At 34.0% G+C, this 18,637-nt stretch overlaps 1 protein-coding gene across 15 annotated transcripts in view; it reads right to left on the reverse strand.

The window, feature by feature from the left end:
• Positions 1-536: 536 nt before the first annotated feature.
• LOC145333813 (ethanolaminephosphotransferase 1-like) overlaps positions 537-18,637 on the reverse strand; it is a 394,249-nt gene continuing 376,148 nt past the window's right edge. Inside the window, exons 16-18 of one of the 15 annotated variants that reach the window (XR_013884620.1) lie at positions 12,772-13,061; positions 12,505-12,524; positions 6,109-6,780 (exon numbers count right to left, since the gene is read on the reverse strand). Coding sequence is in view for 2 of the 15 variants with exons in the window: in XM_080179056.1 (XP_080035182.1) it covers positions 12,871-13,061 (191 nt within the window). In the remaining 13 variants the exon portion in view is untranslated. The other 14 variants (XR_013884623.1, XR_013884617.1, XR_013884610.1 and 11 more) reach the window with 14 other exon arrangements.

An 18,637-nucleotide genomic window follows, 5' to 3' on the forward strand; every position in this document is an offset into this window, starting at 1 on the left:
AATAAATACATCATGCATGGTGTTCATACATTACTATTAAATAAAATAGGAAATGATCATAGATAGAGTTATGTGAAAAAGAGCCTTAACTATCTTAAAATATTCAATAATACTGTTATTCTTCTAATATTTGATTTAACAATATTGTAGGGTCCCCAATAGAATTTAAAAACTTATCTTTGCTGAAATGAATTGACACTAATTATCAAGCATTAGTAGTATGATTAGGATTGCATACAGGTCAGCAAATTAAAATGCTAGCAAAAATTCATCTACCATTGTTAAACATAATCATGAAACTAAATTAATTTAAAGTAATTAAATTAATTCTTATTCTTCAATTAAAACATATAAATAATACATAACATATAAAACATAAACATGTAAAAGATTTTTAAAAGTTTTACAATTCCAAGTAAAGAGAGGGGCTACTCCATAATTTTCTTTGAATTACAAATTACCCTTCTGTAGATTACAATTAGTGGCTGAAATGTATGAACACTCAACTTAACTAGTGTAATAAACAGATCAACCCATCCTCTCCCTGCATTATATAGCCTTTTACCTCTTTCCTCTACCCCCCCCCCTCTCATGGCATATATATAACTAACAAACTAACAACCCCTGCACTCATTGTTTTGTTCTATAGAAACTCAACCCCCTCCACTTAACACCTAAGTCAGGGTTGTATATTCTGCACAAGAATAAATTTTTTTACCACTGCTGCAAAATGTTTTTTTTCTTCCCCCTACTAGTTTTTTACATCAAGAAAGGTGAAAAAATAGAAAAAAAACATTCAGAATTCTTAATTTTATTCATATTATTATATTATCCCACATATTCTTTTAGATTTTTTTTCAACAAGGAAGAGAAAAATGGAAAAAAATGTTTTCATTTCTCTTAATTATTTTACATTTTCCCCCCAACTTTATATTTATTATTCTTCCCCCCACTTTAGCAGGGTCAACCATGCAGAATATATACCCCTGGTTTAAGTTTAAACCTGAATAATTTACCTTGAATTTGATGGGAAGTCCAAAATATTAACTTTAAATTCTATTACTGGCTTTTTGAGGCGGGGCATTTGAATGTTTACCCGAAATATATACCAACCTCCAACTAATGCATTTTTAAAAATAAGCTTTAGCGGGGCCATAAATAAGACAACAAGAGAAATAAAAGATTATGCCATAAATTTGATAGAGTTACACATTGAAAACAACCTTAGTAAGCAAAAGAAGGGACATGCATTCTAAAGAAATGTGTAGAAAAATAAAATTTTCGAAAACTTTTAGTTTGTTTTTTAAATTAACAAAAAGTATAGCGGACTTAAGACTTAATTGCTTACATCCAACTCTGCCTTATTTTTTTTTGTTCTCAATACTTGTCTCTGGGCTGGGGAAGCGAGCAAAGATTTTTAGTACAACACATTAAAGCCTTTCTTATATAATGAGCTATGAATTTTACTATAGATTTTTAAATAATAAAAACATTTACATAACGTTTTAGACTAGAAACAGTTATATTGAAGTAAACGTGGATTAAAAACACTTTTTAGGCAAACTTTAAAAACAATTATTTCATAGCTAATTTGTTTGTGTTTTACAATTAGCTGCGCTATTACTCAAGTCTTGAATGTATGAAATGCGGTACATAGAAGAGAGTTAATAAGAAATTTGTACCAAATAATTGAATTTAAATCTTTTTAGTGTTAAAGACTAAATGAAAAAGAAGTCAAGTAAACGATTTATTGACACTACCCGCCATAAAATTAAATTGATTTTGTAGTTTTTAATATTACTACACAACCAAAGGCTATATTTGTCCTTGTTTTCTCTATATCCACTTAAGTTCAATTGTGCATTTTTTTTTGCCAACTATTGGTGCCAAAACAGCGTATTAAATCACTTTTACTGGATATTCAAACATATTAGCGGGGTTACAGAGACAAATAATCATTCAGTCACAGCATGATATTATTTAGTCTACCATAGGCAGAATTATTCATGTAAAATTGTGCGATTAATATCTCTGAAATCGACGAATGCATTGACTAGTGTGTTTATGGACCACTTTGTTTCAATAACAAAATCATGGCTTGAAGGGGATAATTCATGAAATAGATTCGCATAGATTTTAAATAAATCAAGTAATAAGGACAAAATTCCTATGACTGTACTGGAGGGACTATAGATGCCTACTGCCCTCATTTTTATCATAAAAGAAAGTAAATTTGCTAGGATAAAGTACTTTTTATGAGGGTCGCTCAGACACCTAAAAAATAGGTAAAAACTTTCCCAGGGTCTATGAGAAGATACATTGTAGAGAAGAACCAGAACTGCTCTGTGGATAACAAAATCTCAGACAGATTTTCTGTTTTTTTTCAGAATAGTTCAAGTATGTTGAACATTAGTAAAGTGTTTGACAACCCATTTATTGAAATATGATCAATAGAAAATTAGGTGGTAAAACTATATCTTGCATGAATTATCCCCATAGTTACAGCCATTGGGTAGAATCATTCAATGAGTATACTTTTGTAAAAGGTATACCTAACTAAATATATTCAATTAGTTAAAGCTTTCTTTTCTGGTATTAAAAGACTATACAAGAAAAATATAAAATTTCAAAATACAATTTGAGTCTTCAATTTGAGCACTGTCGAAGATTTGTTTGAAGATAATTTTAGGGAAGATATCGGAAGTTTTCAACCGAATGGTTTTGTTGTAAATTTTTAAAGATATTCAAATTTTTATAGATATTGATGAACCAACTGGGAAAGTATTCTAAATAAAATTAACAGTAGACTGGTTAAGAACAGATTTTCTAATTTGAGGAAAGTTGGAAAAAATTCCAGGAATCTTAAATGAATCTGTGTCTACCATGTGCTAACTATTATTTTTTTCAGAATTTATATCTATCCTTGTTTTAACAAAGCTTCATGTTCACTTCTTAATTATCTTTCTTTTTACCAGGGCTGCTCTTGACTCCATTCTTTCTAAAAACAAATATTTCTATCAAAATAAATAGAATTATGAGCTTGGATTACAAATGATTTACCCAATGATCTACAAGACTAGCTTCCCTTTAGATAGGATCCGTACGCAAAGACACCAGTTCACGGGAGGAACATTTAAGTATCTGTATTTTTAAAAATATTTGAATTATTTTTGGAGGATAAAAAATATTGCTTGCCTCCCTTACCCTGAATAATCCCCTCCCCCTCCCAACAGACAAAAATAAGAGCATGGGCATGGTTATAATCAGGGAGTAAGGGAGGGGACAATGGATCGAATATTCAATTTTTAGGAGTCTCAGACTTTGGGGACTGGCTTAAAGGGAATGTGCAAGAATTTAGCAGTTTCTGACTGAGTTTGGGGACTTGCGCATAGAATGCCGCTACTCGTTATGTATTTTTTGAATATTGCAGACGGGGAGACGGGATAAGGGAAGTGGGGGGAAGGGAAATAAATATTCGTTGTGTTAGTTTGGAATGTAGCAGACGGGGAGAAGGGAGGTGGGGGAAAGGGGCAAGGGAAATAAACAGAATAAAAAGGGGCAGTCATATTCTTGCTAGGAGCTGGCCAGGTCCAATAATCTTTTAACATAAAAATCACACCAAAAAACCTCTATATATTTCATCAAAAACAAGTTGTGATTTCACTTTACATGATGCTATGGAAATCTATTATTCAATTAACAATCCCTTTTTAATTTCCTACAAATTTATTGGATTAAACTGGATTTCATGCCCTTTCTTTGATAACTCTTATATTGAATTAATTGCCCATTGTCCCCTCCCTTACTCCCTGGGTTATAATACTTTCGTTAATAAAATTTTCAGAGCAGCTCTTCATCGATTCACTCACAAAGTATAATAGCCATATTACAGTAGCTACATCAAAAACTGAAAGTCAAACTTGTGTAATATTTTTTTTTAATTTGCGAGCTTCGCTTTTATGATTGTCAGTATGTTTGGACATTATCAAGGCCCAGTCGCATTCTAACGCGCAGCTGAATTTAGTGCTGCTTTAAAACCACCCATTAAGGCTCAGCCAGCCTATGGCATAATCAGTCACACGGCCAATTAGACTTCGCGGCCGCAATAATTCGCGCAGCCGCAGACACTAAATATCAATTCGGCTGACTCCCGCCAAAAAAACTCGATAAGCCATATTAAAATCGCAGCTGCGTAATTATATATTATAATTAATATAATAAGACAACGTTCATATTTAATAATAATTTTGCTGATAAGTAATGTTTGATGTTTTGTGCGTTAACGCGCATGCGACATTAATACAACGTGCATAAAACGTGCACCAATTAAGTTGTAATGTTTAATGTGGTAAATAATAAGCAAAGCAATTATTGAAAGAAAAAAAATGGCAATTTACTTATTTCTTTGAAATCATAAGTAATTTAGCAAATCAAATTGTAAATAAGTAAATAATATTAATCGTTAATATTTTCGCTTTTATGAAATTAATACATTGCTAAAAGGGGAGTATGCAGATGAGACACTTCTTGAAACCAACCCTATTTTCAAAGAAACTCCCGTTCTGCCTAAAACCACCGTTTCCCGACGAGTTTTTAGCTTTTTCTTACCAAATTAGACAATTTTTATTTGAATCATCTGAAAAAAACTTGTTTTTTTTCAACTATAAAAATCCTTTATATTTGCACTTTTTTATTGTTGACATGTTTGAAAAATCACAGTTAAGTGAAAATAAAAAGGATTTTTTTTTATTGTAAAAAATAAGTTTGTCTCAGATGCTTAAACGTAGGTAGTCTAAATTTGCAAGAAAAACGAAAAAAATTCGGCAGGAACAAGTGTACGTCCACATTGAACATAACTAAAGCAACTGTCGAGTCAAAGCTCAGCTCTATTTCTGGTTTTGATTATTATATTGAAAAAGGAAACTTGGTTTTACTATTCGAATAAAAACTGGGGCTTAACAAACCCGCCAAAGGGTAAAAAAGCCTTAATTAAAATTTGTCCAAAAAAGTTGAGCCGCTTAATTATTAGAAAAATAGGTTTTAGTAACTACTGAACGGCCGCTGAGTTTATCACAACTAAAACATATAAAAAATCCAAAATACCAACAGAAAAACAAAGGCTTCAATTATAGGACAGCTTCGCTTGACAACCTATAGGTCAAGCAGAGAAAGGGGCAAGTCACTCAAAAACAAATAGTAGAACAGAGCAGTGAAAATCTAATTAAATAAAATCTAATCTTAACCTTTGTTAGCACTATTCTACTATTTGTAAATTTTAGTCCTAGAAAGGCCAATATTATTGTATAGTATTATCCCTTAAAATTATTCAAAACACAATAATTAAAAGCACAAAACGAGGATCAAAGGCCAGTATTCTGAAGAAACATATAGTAGAACAGGGCAAACTATTCAAGATTTATTATAGTTAACGTTTGTAACTTTAAATTTCCATACTTACTAAAACCATTGATAAAGTTTACATGATTGTTCTGCTTTGTTCTAAGTGGAAAAATCATATATTTCTTAAGTTGACCACCTCTACACTCTTCTCCTCCCTCCCATGATTTTCAATACTTAAAAAAGGGGGAAGGCGGATGTGCCACTTTTTAAAACCAAAAGTAAAACGTGCATGATCTCAGCCCATTAGAGTTACAGCTCTAAAATTCTGCACAGCAGTTGCTTTTGTGGTGAACAATATGGAACTGTGAAGAAACGGCGGCGGAACCGCCGCCGTTTCTTCAAAGTTATAACCCTATTTATGGGCTGAGATCATGCACGTTTTACTTTTGGTTTCAAAAAGTGGCACATCCGCCTCCCCCCTTTAAATCTAGAAAAAAAATTTCTTATTGATAAAAAAAACTAGGGTTGTATCGGATATTGGATTTTTTTATGTTTTATTTAATAACACAAAATAAATTTTGCTTCAGGTAACGCTTTTTGTTTCTTTCCTTAAAATGAAAACTATAACATATGTTGAAGAAAAAGGGTGTTAAAGGTGGTCAACGAACGAAATAAATGAATTTGGCAATTTAATTTCAAGAATACTTGCCCTTGTCCCTGCACAAACCCATAATCTACCTCACTAAAACGAAAAAAAAAATACAAAACTAAAAAATCTAATTATATTTGAATACAACCTAACAATGTAATATAATATACACAATAACAAATCTTATCACAAATATTTCTTTATTTAAACAATCTAATAATGTCAGAAAGGGATAGAATATTATAATAAACAACAAGTAAAATAGGTAGTAATAAGTTAAGATTTAAAAGGGAAAAAATACTATAAAAAATGAAGATAAATTGGTTCGATGTAAATTCACCTTAAAATTCCTTCTACAGTTTGTTTATCATTATATAAACCATCTTCCTGACTACATTAACGGCTTTACTTTTGAGTATTCTATCAAATCTACGTATCCAAAAAATTTACATAAATTTAATGTAGCTTAAAGTAAAAATACATAAAGATGTTAAATACGTGAACTTATTGACTAGATTTAATAAGATTTTTTAATGGTACATTTTTGTTTTCAAATACCATTTAGGAAGATACTTAATTTACAAAAAAGGAAGAAGCATTGCAATATGTATGTAATGGCACTTTTTATTTTTAGTTTTGGTAAAAAAAAAGGAGAATTAAGGTGTAAAGCATTATAATATTTGAAATAAAATTAATTTATTTTCAAACTAAATACATGCACTTTTCACAAATTGATACAAAACAATTCAAACAAGCAAAAACGAAGAAGGAATATTTTATCTCAAGAATGCCTATTTTGGCTTTAACTTTTTTAGCAGTAAAAACAGTAAGTTTATTCTTTTTATAATCATGTTGACTGAGAAAAAGTTAAAGGCATATAGAATACTTTAGATTGAATATTCATTTCTAAAAAAAACATACACACAAGAAAATAGCATCCATAAGCAATACAGACATGTTTTTGCATAGCAATAATAATGTTAGTATTGTAAAAGAGCAAACAGACAAACAAAAAACCTTATCACCAAATAAAATTTAAGTGGCCATATTATGACAAAAATATATTTATTTGACCTTATTCTGTTAACGTACTAGTTTAAAACGTTTATTTTCAAATTATAAATATTTTTACAGAATTTTAAGTAAAAATTCGTTTAGAATGTAAGGTGTATACTTAGGGTGTAAGGATTATGACAATTAAAGGGGCATTTTCTTACTACACATAATTATATAATTGAATGATATTTGAGTTTACTAAAAGGCAAGTTTTAGGCTATTTTCAAATTAGAAATTAATTAACCGTGTCATGTTTATTAATACATGAAATGACATTTTAAAGGCTTCAAACAAATTTCAACAAAAGAAGGCATTCTCTATGCTTTAAACAGCGAGGTGTCTCCTCCCCCCCCAAAAAAAAAAGTTCATTGGAGCACGCCCTGGTTCGGACTGTAATATTTTCAATTTTGTGAGCCAGACATGTCAATGAGATTTATGTACAAGCAAATATTATTTTTCTAAGTTGGTCACTTAGACTTTACTTATAAAAACGACCAACACAAAAGAAGGGGTAATTATTCACTATACCTTGTAATCAAGACATATAGGACACTAAATCCTTTAAAGGGTATTACGAGGCCCTGTTGTAATAAGAATTTTGTCATTATAGTTCAGTACATTCATGAAAAATATTTTTTATTACATTAGCATTCCAAAACAATATGAAATATTTGCAATTTCATTTTCTAATTGGAGAATATTTTTTGTTTAAGAACGATGAAAAAAATTGAAAGTACGTTCAAATGTAAATATTAGGAAAGTGTTTGTGTAACTTTTTTCTTATTTTTCTTGGTAAGGTAATAGTATTGGTAATGTATTTGAAAGGGGAAGAGTATCATAAAAAATTCTAAAATTTAACCTTAAATAACCTTATATCGTATAAGAAATATTTTCTAAAACTAAATCACCTGATTTTCTATTGAAAACTATGTGCTTTCACCCATTCTTCAAATAAGGAACAATGAAACTCCTCCACTAGTACACAATGTTTAATATTTTTTTATTGCTGGCTCAAAACTTTGGGTATTTTTATTTAATTCGGATATCTTGGTAATAAACTTTTAGTGTCTAAACCTTTCAACCAATAAAATTAATCTACAGAAGAGTTAATTTTGTTTATCATCATTGGGAACGCATATCAATCTATCATCCATAATCTTATCCCTTATTATCTCTGAAGGTAAATAAGTAAGGCTTATTAAGGTACACAAAGATTTCGGATCCCCTCAGATAATAGACATTTTTTTTCTAATGAAAAAATACTATGTAAATCTGCCTATTAAATGAATCTCCATTTTAATTTGAATGTAAACTTATCCCTGTTCATGGAGCTGTGTGTAAATAAAATAACAATGAATGGTCTTTGTTGACTTTTTTTTTCAACAACGGTCAGATTACAAAATTTAAATATACAAAATGTAAATTTTAGGCATTATATGAATGTATTTTTAGTAGCGAAGCTACTCTATAACTTGCAATGTCCGTCTGTCCGTCTGTCTGTATGTCCGTATGTCCGTATGTCTTAGTTTGGGGGAAACGTGATTTTCTCGGCTCCTATAAAAGATAAAAGGCTGAAATTTTTTGACAACATTCCCATTATTAAGGAGCACAATTAACTATAAAACATCAATGGCGGTTGGACCGCTTTTTAGCAGGTTTTAGGCTACTTTTGTATTTTTCACATTTTTGTCCATATCTTTGGTGTTTATGGTCCGATTTCCAAAATTTTTTTCAGTTATAGTATCAAAATTAAGTTTCCTGTCTTTTCAATAAAACAATTATAACGGTCAGACTGCCTTTAAGCAGGTTTTAGGCTATTTTTGTATTTTTTACATTTTTCTCCATACCTTTGGTGTTTATGGTCCGATTTCCAAAGTTTTTCAGTTATAGATATCAAAATTTAATTTCCTGTCGTTTCAAGAAAACATCAATGGCGGTCAGACTGCCTTTTTGCAGGTTTTTGGCTATTTTCATATTTTTCACATTTTTCCTCACAATTTTGGTGTTTATGGTCCGATTTTTAAAATTTTTGAAATTAAAAATATCAAAATTAAATTTCCCGTTGTTTTGAGCATCCATTTACTTTGACTGACAGTCTGTTAGTCATAGTACTGAAATATAAATATCAAGAAATTAAAAACAAATGTTGAAAAGGTTTCGTGATTTTTTCCCTAATATACATGCTTTTGACAACTAATCTTTAAATTCTTATACATATTTTTTCTGCTTCGCTACTTATGGATGTTGTCATCCTTGTTTTTGCTCTTATCAAGTAAAAAGCTAAACAATATGGAATTTATTTGGAGTTGAATGGGGATTATTGCTTTGTTATGCTATGTGTATTGTGTAAATTTAAAAACATTAGAAATTTCTAAGGCCTGATGAACCATATTGTTAAATTAGTTAAACCTGGATGTTTGCTGTATTGCCAAATCCAAAATTTGCTATAGGTGCAGTGGGGGTTCTCCTATCCCATTATTTGTTTTTGTTTACAAAAAAAAGCTATCCCTGCTATGATACAAGCTTGGCCACACATAAATTACCCACGGCACCACATCCCTGCTATGATACAAGCTTGGCCACACATAAATTACCCACGGCACCACATCCCTGCTATGATACAAGCTTGGCCTTGGCCACACATAAATTATCCACGGCACCACATCCCTGCTATGATACAAGCTTGGCCACACATAAATTACCCACAGCACCACATCCCTGCTATGATACAAGCTTGGCCACACATAAATTACCCATGGCACCACATCCCTGCTATGATACAAGCTTGGCCACACATAAATTACCCACGGCACCGCATCCCTGCTATGATACAAGCTTGGCCACACATAAATTACCCACGGCACCGCATCCCTGCTATGATACAAGCTTGGCCACACATAAATTACCCACGGCACCGCATCCATGCTATGGTACAAGCTTGGTGGCCACACATAAATTACCTACGACACCGCATCCCTGCTACGGTACAAGCTTGGTAGCCACACATAAATTACCCACGGCACCACATCCCTGCTATGATACAAGCTTGGCCACACATAAATTACCCACGGCACCACATCCCTGCTATGATACAAGCTTGGCCACACATAAATTACCCACGGCACCGCATCCCTGCAAGGATACAAGCTTGGCCACACATAAATTGAAGATAATTGAACATTATTTGTATAAACTATAAACAAGCCACGCTGCACTTACACTATACAACACATTAGATCTGACATGCAAACAGGGAACAGTTTCCCTTAAACAAATTGAATAAAAAATAACAATTAAATTAAGAAATGGTAAGAAACATTTAAACCCTTCATTATGGCCCCCTCAAAAAAAAAAAAAATGGGATCAACTGCAGTTCACGGTAAAATATTGCTGGTAAACAATATTTCCAAAAATCTATGAATTTTAAAGGCTGCTAGCTTCCAAATGGCTGAACGTACAGATCATGCCCGCACACTGTTTTAAGCGGAATAAGAAGGCCTACAAATAATCTGGAATAGCCATAAATCAATAATGCATAATTATCTCGCAGTGCAGAGAAATGCGCGAAAAAGAACTATTTTACGCGTTTTTTCTTCAGTGAAGCTTTCCCTGTGCATAATTGGATCTTGGCTATTCCAGATTATTTGTAGGCCTTCTAATGCCGCTTAAAATGGTGTGCAGGTATGATCTGTACGGTCAGCCGTTTGGCAGCTATCAGCCTTTAAAATTCATAGATTTTTGGAAACATTGCTTACCAGCAATATTTTACCGTGAACTGCAGTAGATCCAAAAAATGTATTAGATTACCCACCTCCCTCACTCTGAAACCTTTGAGACCCAACCGTTTATTCTTCTTAAAATAAAAAGCTTGGACGTCCCTGAATACTTCTCCCTGTTTGTACTTACAGTACTTAGCATTATATGTGCAAGCAATGAAAAATGAACATTATATTCACTTTTTTAATAACATAATGTACAAAACTAAAGGAGGAAAGGCAGAAATGCAACATACACAAAGGAAAGCAGAATAACGACAGTGGCATTTTGTTTTTCAGTTTGTTTAATGTAGTGCAATGTAAAAACGTAAAAAAAAACGGTATAAGTTGACGGTTTTTCAGCGACAGCTGCATTTAAGAATCCTTTTTTTCACAGCTTCTATTTATTCTACATTAAAGCTAATGCCACCCAAAGTCACAGTGCTTTTTTAGGCCAAGTTACTTTGTGTTAGTTTTTTAAAGTTGTACGTCTGTCCTCCAACTTTAAAAGTGAAAAAAAATATTCTTATCATAAAAATGATATCTAATGTAAATCTCTTTTTTCAGCTTGTTAATTAAACAGCGAAATTAAAAAAGACTAAATTTTAAGTAGATTATTATAAGCATTAACTTGCAGCACAAAAAAAACATGACAAAACAAAACCATAACAAGACGAAGCAAACACACAAAATTAAAAAAATCAAATCGATAAATTGTATAAAAATTTAATTTTAATTAACTTTAAGACTAAATAGGTAAGGGTGAAAATGACCACGAAAAATTAAGATTTGATGAAAAAATAGAATTCCATTTTTATACAACCTTATAGAAGCACTGTTAAAATAGGAAGATTCTATGATATAAAGCTTAATACATTGTACAAACATACATGTACATGTTAGTAATAAAATATATATGTTTAAATACAATATTTCATAAAATACATATATTAAAATTGTATGTGTGTGTTAATAAGCAATGCCCACTATTATTTGATTATAAATAAAAAAAATTTCTAATCTATTGAGTATTAACCAAAGTTATTATTTTGACTGAAAAACTGAGTTTTAATACTATTTATCTTCATTATCTAAGCAAAGATATGTCATTTTTAATCCCAATTATTAAGTTTTTTTCAGTCAAAAATATATTTTTGATTATGTGTTAAAAATAGCAGCAAAATAGTGATGGTCAAAATGAGCAAAGCTAAATTAGAATTTATTCTGGATGTCTTAACGTGCTCAGTATTGGTAATATGCAGGGCTCGGCAGCCGCATGTTAGGCTCCTATAAACCGAAGGGTAATCAACCTTTTTAAAAGTCAGCAGGAAGTCTAAACATTACCTAAATATGGCAATTCCCCTCCAAAGAAAGAACATCCAAACAGGTTTTAATTTATGGCTAGCTAATTAACGGCTGACGCACGGCTGCCGAGCCCTGGTAGAATGATTATAAAAAAATTGCACTTGGGAATTTAAAAGGTTAAAATTAGGTACCAGAGTAGTATTAAGAAACAGATAGGTACAACCTCTTTTTAAAATTAGGACTAGGGTTATTATTAAAAAATTAAATAAGTTTCTAAATACATACATGTTGTAGGTATTAATTCATAAATTAACCCCAGTTAAAATATAAATTTCAATGAGCATTTACTAGTCCTGTTTAAGTAAAATACAACCTAGAAAGTTATCACAACAAACCTACCCTTCAACATATAACATGGTCTAATTTGTAAAGGTAATGTAGTATTAAGTATTTAGAAAGGAACTATTCATGAGAAAAAATTTGAGAGTTTGTTAAATTATACCTAGCTATTGACTGAAACATAATATATATGCTTAGATAATTTGCCAATTCCAATATAAACAGCCCAGAAAAGAAATTATTTAAAGAAATGGAATAAAAACTAGTTTAATTATCTTATTTAGGTATGAATTTGCATAAAATTTCGGAGACCCATTTAACTCTCACAAATGAATAGTTCCATGAAGGGGCAAGGAAGCATTGAATACTATAACCAACAAGGTAACACCATTAGCGGCCTTATTTTCCATAACTATGACAGACAGCCTAGTTTCCCATGACAATGTCAACGTCGGATTCCTCGTCGTCGCTAATTAACCTGACAGTGTCGTAGAGCACGTGCGGGGCGGAGGGCGGGGTGCTGGGCTTCACCAGGCTGAAGGCTCGAATTCCAAAGTGCTGCGACATCTCGCGCACCACGCACACGCCGTAGTGGATATGCCATAACGTCACGAAAGCTAAAAATAAAATAAGTGCAAAATCTTATTAATTGTGTATTCTTGAAGGAATAAAAATTTAATTAAATTAATAACTAGGTAGATATGTAGATAAAAGGAGGATGTGCTTAAGGACCATTTGGGCAGGGGGGGGGGGTTTACTCGAGAACCCTTAGAGCTAGAGGGAGCTAATTTTGGATTTAAGCTTCTATGGGGCCAAAGTTACTTTTAAAATTATCGTCGACCCCCCACCCCCCCCCAAAAATTTTTTTTTTGGGGGGGGGGTAAAAATTTTTTTTATTGCATTTCTCGCCGAATTAGGCAATTTGGAATCATTTGAGACCATGTTATTTTTTTCAAAAATTTTTCGCCTTACAAGCAACCCTGCGGGGGGACTTAGTCATTTTTTTCAAATTCTCGGTTATGAAGGTATATCTTAAATACAGTATGCTACTCTCTTAGTTTTAAAGATAATTGGATGAAATCTTTTTGATTGTGTCACTTATTACCCCAAGTTTTGGTATCTTTAAAAAAAAACGGCGGCGGGACCGCCGCTCCCGCCGTCCGCCGCCGTTTTCCGTTTTGAAAAAAATAACATGGTTTACTCGAGAACCCTTAGAGCTAGAGGGAGCTAATTTTGGATTTAAGCTTCTATAGGGCCAAAGTTACTTTTAAAATTATCGTCGACCCCCCACCCCCCCCCCTATTTTTTTTTTTGGGGGGGGGGCGGGTGGATTATACTATAGGATGTTTCTAAGAAACGACTTGAGATAAATGGAGCAAACCTTAGGATACAAGTTTTGTAGGCCTATATTTGATTTTAGAATTATCGGTGACCACCCACCCACCCCCAAACCCCTAATTTGGGGGGGGGGGGGGCAGGTGGATTATACTATAGGGTGTTTCTCATAAACGACTTGAGATAAATGCAGCAAACCTTAGGATACAAGTTTTGTAGGCCTATATTTGATTTTAGAATTATCGGTGACCACCCGACCACCCCCAAACAACTAATTTGGGGGGGGGGGGCGGGTGGATTATACTATAGGGTGTTTCTCATAAACGACTTGAGATAAATGCAGCAAACCTTAGGATACAAGTTTTGTAGGCCTATATTTGATTTTAGAATTATCGTTGACCACCCACCCACCCCCAAACCCCTAATTTGGGGGGGGGGGGGGCGGGTGGATTATACTATAGGGTGTCCCGCCGCCGTTTTATTTTAAAGATACCAATAGTTGGAGTAATTAGTGACCCATCCCAAAAGATTTCATCAAATTATCTCTAATACTAAGGGAGTAGCACCCAAAATAAAATTGCTGGTATGTCGTGTGATGAGTCACAACATTTCCCCCCCCCCTTATCTAATACCTAATATTCTAAGTGTTTTATTTTGGGTGCTACTCCCTTAGTTTTAGAGATAATTGGATAAAATCTTTTGGGCTGGATCACTAATTACCCCAACTATTGGTATCTTTTAAAAAAGACGGCGACGGGACCGCCGCTCCCGCCGCCCGCCGCCCTTTTCCGCCGCCACCAAAAAAAAAATTTTATTGCATTTCTCGCTGAATTAGGCAAATTGGAATCATTTGAGACCATGTTTTTTTTTCAAATTTTTTTTTTAAAGATACCAATAGTTGGGGAAATTAGTGACCCAGCCCAAAAGATTTCATCCAATTATTATCTCTAAAACTAAGGGAGTAGCACCCAAAATAAAACATTTAGAATATTAGGTATTAGATAAGGGGGGGGGGGGAAATGTGGTGACTCTTCACATGACATACCAGCAATATTATTTTGGGTGCTACTCCCTTAGTTTTAGAGATAATTGGATGAAATCTTTTGGGATGGGTCACTAATTTCCCCAACTATTGGTATCTTTAAAAAAAAATTTTGAAAAAAATAACATGGTCTCAAATGATTCCAAATTGCCTAATTCGGCGAGAAATGCAATAAAAAAATTTTTTTTGGTGGCGGCGGAAAGCGGCGGGAGCGGCGGTACCACCGCCGTTTTTTTTAAAGATACCAATAGTTGGGGTAATTAATGACCCATCCCAAAAGATTTCATCCAATTATCTCTAAAACTAAGGGAGAAGCACCCAAAATAAAATTGCTGGTATGTCGTGTGAAGAGTCACCACATTTCCCCCCCCCCCTTATCTAATACCTAATATTCTAAATGTTTTATTTTGGGTGCTACTCCCTTAGTTTTAGAGATAATTGAATGAAATCTTTTGGGCTGGGCGGCGGAAAACGGCGGCGGACGGCGGGAGCGGCGGTCCCGCCGCCGTTTTTTTTTAAAGATACCAATAGTTGGAGTAATTAGTGACCCATCCCAAAAGATTTCATCAAATTATCTCTAATACTAAGGGCGTAGCACCCAAAATAAAATTGCTGGTATGTCGTGTGATGAGTCACAACATTTCCCCCCCCCCTTATCTAATACCTAATATTCTAAATATTTTATTTTGGGTGCTACTCCCTTAGTTTTAGAGATAATTGGATAAAATCTTTTGGGCTGGATCACTAATTACCCCAACTATTGGTATCTTTTAAAAAAGACGGCGGCGGGACCGCCGCTCCCGCCGCCCGCCGCCCTTTTCCGCCGCCACCAAAAAAAATTTTTATTGCATTTCTCGCTGAATTAGGCAAATTGGAATCATTTGAGACCATGTTTTTTTTTTCAAATTTTTTTTTTAAAGATACCAATAGTTGGGGAAATTAGTGACCCAGCTCAAAAGATTTCATCCAATTATTATCTCTAAAACTAAGGGAGTAGCACCCAAAATAAAACATTTAGAATATTAGGTATTAGATAAGGGGGGGGGGGGAAATGTGGTGACTCTTCACATGACATACCAGCAATTTTATTATGGGTGCTACTCCCTTAGTTTTAGAGATAATTGGATGAAATCTTTTGGGATGGGTCACTAATTTCCCCAACTATTGGTATCTTTAAAAAAAAATTTTGAAAAAAATAACATGGTCTCAAATGATTCCAAATTGCCTAATTCGGCGAGAAATGCAATAAAAAATTTTTTTTTGGTGGCGGCGGAAAACGGCAGAGGACGGCGGGAGCGGCGGTACCACCGCCGTTTTTTTTAAAGATACCAATAGTTGGGGTAATTAGTGACCCATCCCAAAAGATTTCATCCAATTATCTCTAAAACTAAGGGAGAAGCACCCAAAATAAAATTGCTGGTATGTCGTGTGAAGAGTCAACACATTTCCCCCCCCCCCCTTATCTAATACCTAATATTCTAAATGTTTTATTTTGGGTGCTACTCCCTTAGTTTTAGAGATAATTGAATGAAATCTTTTGGGCTGGGTCACTAATTACCCCAACTACTGGTATCTTTAAAAAAAAAACGGCGACGGGACCGCCGTTCCCGCCGCCCGCCGCCGTTTTCCGCCGCCACCAAAAAAATTTTTTATTGCATTTCTCGCTGAATTAGGCAATTTGGAATCATTTGAGACCATGTTATTTTTTTCAATTTTATCCAATTATCTCTAAAACTAAAGGAGTAGCACCCAAAATAAAACACTTCGAATATTAGGTATTAGATAAGGGGGGGGGGGAAATGTGGTGACTCTTCACACGACATACCAGCAATTTTATTTTGGGTGCTACTCATTTAGTTTTAGAGATAATTGGATGAAATCTTTTGGGATGGGTCACTAATTACCCCAACTATTGGTATCTTTAAAAAAAAATTTGAAAAAAATAACATGGTCTCAAATGATTCCAAATTGCCTAATTCGGCGAGAAATGCAATAAAAGTTTTTTTTTGTGGCGGCGGAAAACGGCGGCGGACGGCGGGAGCAGCGGTCCCGCCGCCGTTTTTTTTTTAAAGATACCAATAGTTGGGGTAATTAGTGACCCATCCCAAAAGATTTCATCCAATTATCTCTAAAACTAAGGGAGAAGCACCCAAAATAAAATTGCTGGTATGTCGTGTGATGAGTCACAACATTTCCCCCCCCCCTTATCTAATACCTAATATTCTAAATATTTTATTTTGGGTGCTACTCCCTTAGTTTTAGAGATAATTAAATGAAATCTTTTGGGCTGGATCAATAATTACCCCAACTATTGGTATTTTTACAAACAAACGGCGACGGGACCGCCGTTCCCGCCGTCCGCCGCCGCCACCAAAAAATTTTTTTATTGCATTTCTTGCTGAATTAGGCAATTTGGAATCATTTGAGACCATGTTATTTTTTTCAAAAATTTTTACCCTTGCAAGCAATACCAATAGTTGGGGTAATTATTGATCCAGCCCAAAACATTTTATCCAATTATCTCTAAAACTAAAGGAGTAGCACCCAAAATAAAACACTTAGAATATTAGGTATTAGATAAGGGGGGGGGGGAAATGTGTTGACTCGTCACACGACAAACCAGCAATTTTATTTTGGGTGCTACTCCCTTAGTTTTAGAGATAATTGGATGAAATCTTTTGGGCTGGGTCACTAATTACCCCAACTATTGGTATCTTTAAAAAAAAAATTTGAAAAAAATAACATGGTCTCAAATGATTCCAAATTGCCTAATTCGGCGAGAAATGCAATAAAAATTTTTTTTGTGGCGGCGGAAAACGGCGGCGGACGGCGGGAGCGGCGGTCCCGCCGCCGTTTTTTTTTAAAGATACCAATAGTTGGAGTAATTAGTGACCCATCCCAAAAGGTTTCATCAAATTATCTCTAATACTAAGGGAGTAGCACCCAAAATAAAATTGCTGGTATGTCGTGTGATGAGTCACAACATTTCCCCCCCCCCCCTTATCTAATACCTAATATTTTAAGTGTTTTATTTTGGGTGCTACTCCCTTAGTTTTAGAGATAATTGGATAAAATCTTTTGGGCTGGATCACTAATTACCCCAACTATTGGTAACTTTTAAAAAAGACGGCGGCGGGACCGCCGCTCCCGCCGCCCGCCGCCGTTTTCCGCCGCCACCAAAAAAAAAAATTTTATTGCATTTCTCGCTGAATTAGGCAATTTGGAATCATTTGAGACCATGTTATTTTTTTCAAAAATTTTTACCCTTGCAAGCAATACCAATAGTTGGGGTAATTATTGATCCAGCCCAAAAGATTTTATCCAATTATCTCTAAAACTAAAGGAGTAGCACCCAAAATAAAACACTTAGAATATTAGGTATTAGATAAGGGGGGGGGGGAAATGTGTTGACTCGTCACATGACAAACCAGCAATTTTATTTTGGGTGCTACTCCCTTAGTTTTAGAGATAATTGGATGAAATCTTTTGGGATGGGTTACTAATTTCCCCAACTATTGGTATCTTTAAAAAAAAATTTTGAAAAAAATAACATGGTCTCAAATGATTCCAAATTGCCTAATTCGGCGAGAAATGCAATAAAAATTTTTTTTTTTGTGGCGGCGGAAAACGGCGGAGGACGGCATGAGCGGCGGTACCACCGCCGTTTTTTTTAAAGATACCAATAGTTGGGGTAATTAGTGACCCATCCCAAAAGATTTCATCCAATTATCTCTAAAACTAAGGGAGAAGCACCCAAAATAAAATTGTTGGTATGTCGTGTGAAGAGTCACCACATTTCCCCCCCCCCCTTATCTA

This window comes from Acartia tonsa, chromosome 2 (assembly GCF_053477335.1).
Source record: "Acartia tonsa isolate MP-2025a chromosome 2, ASM5347733v1, whole genome shotgun sequence".
Lineage (NCBI taxonomy): Eukaryota > Metazoa > Arthropoda > Copepoda > Calanoida > Acartiidae > Acartia > Acartia tonsa.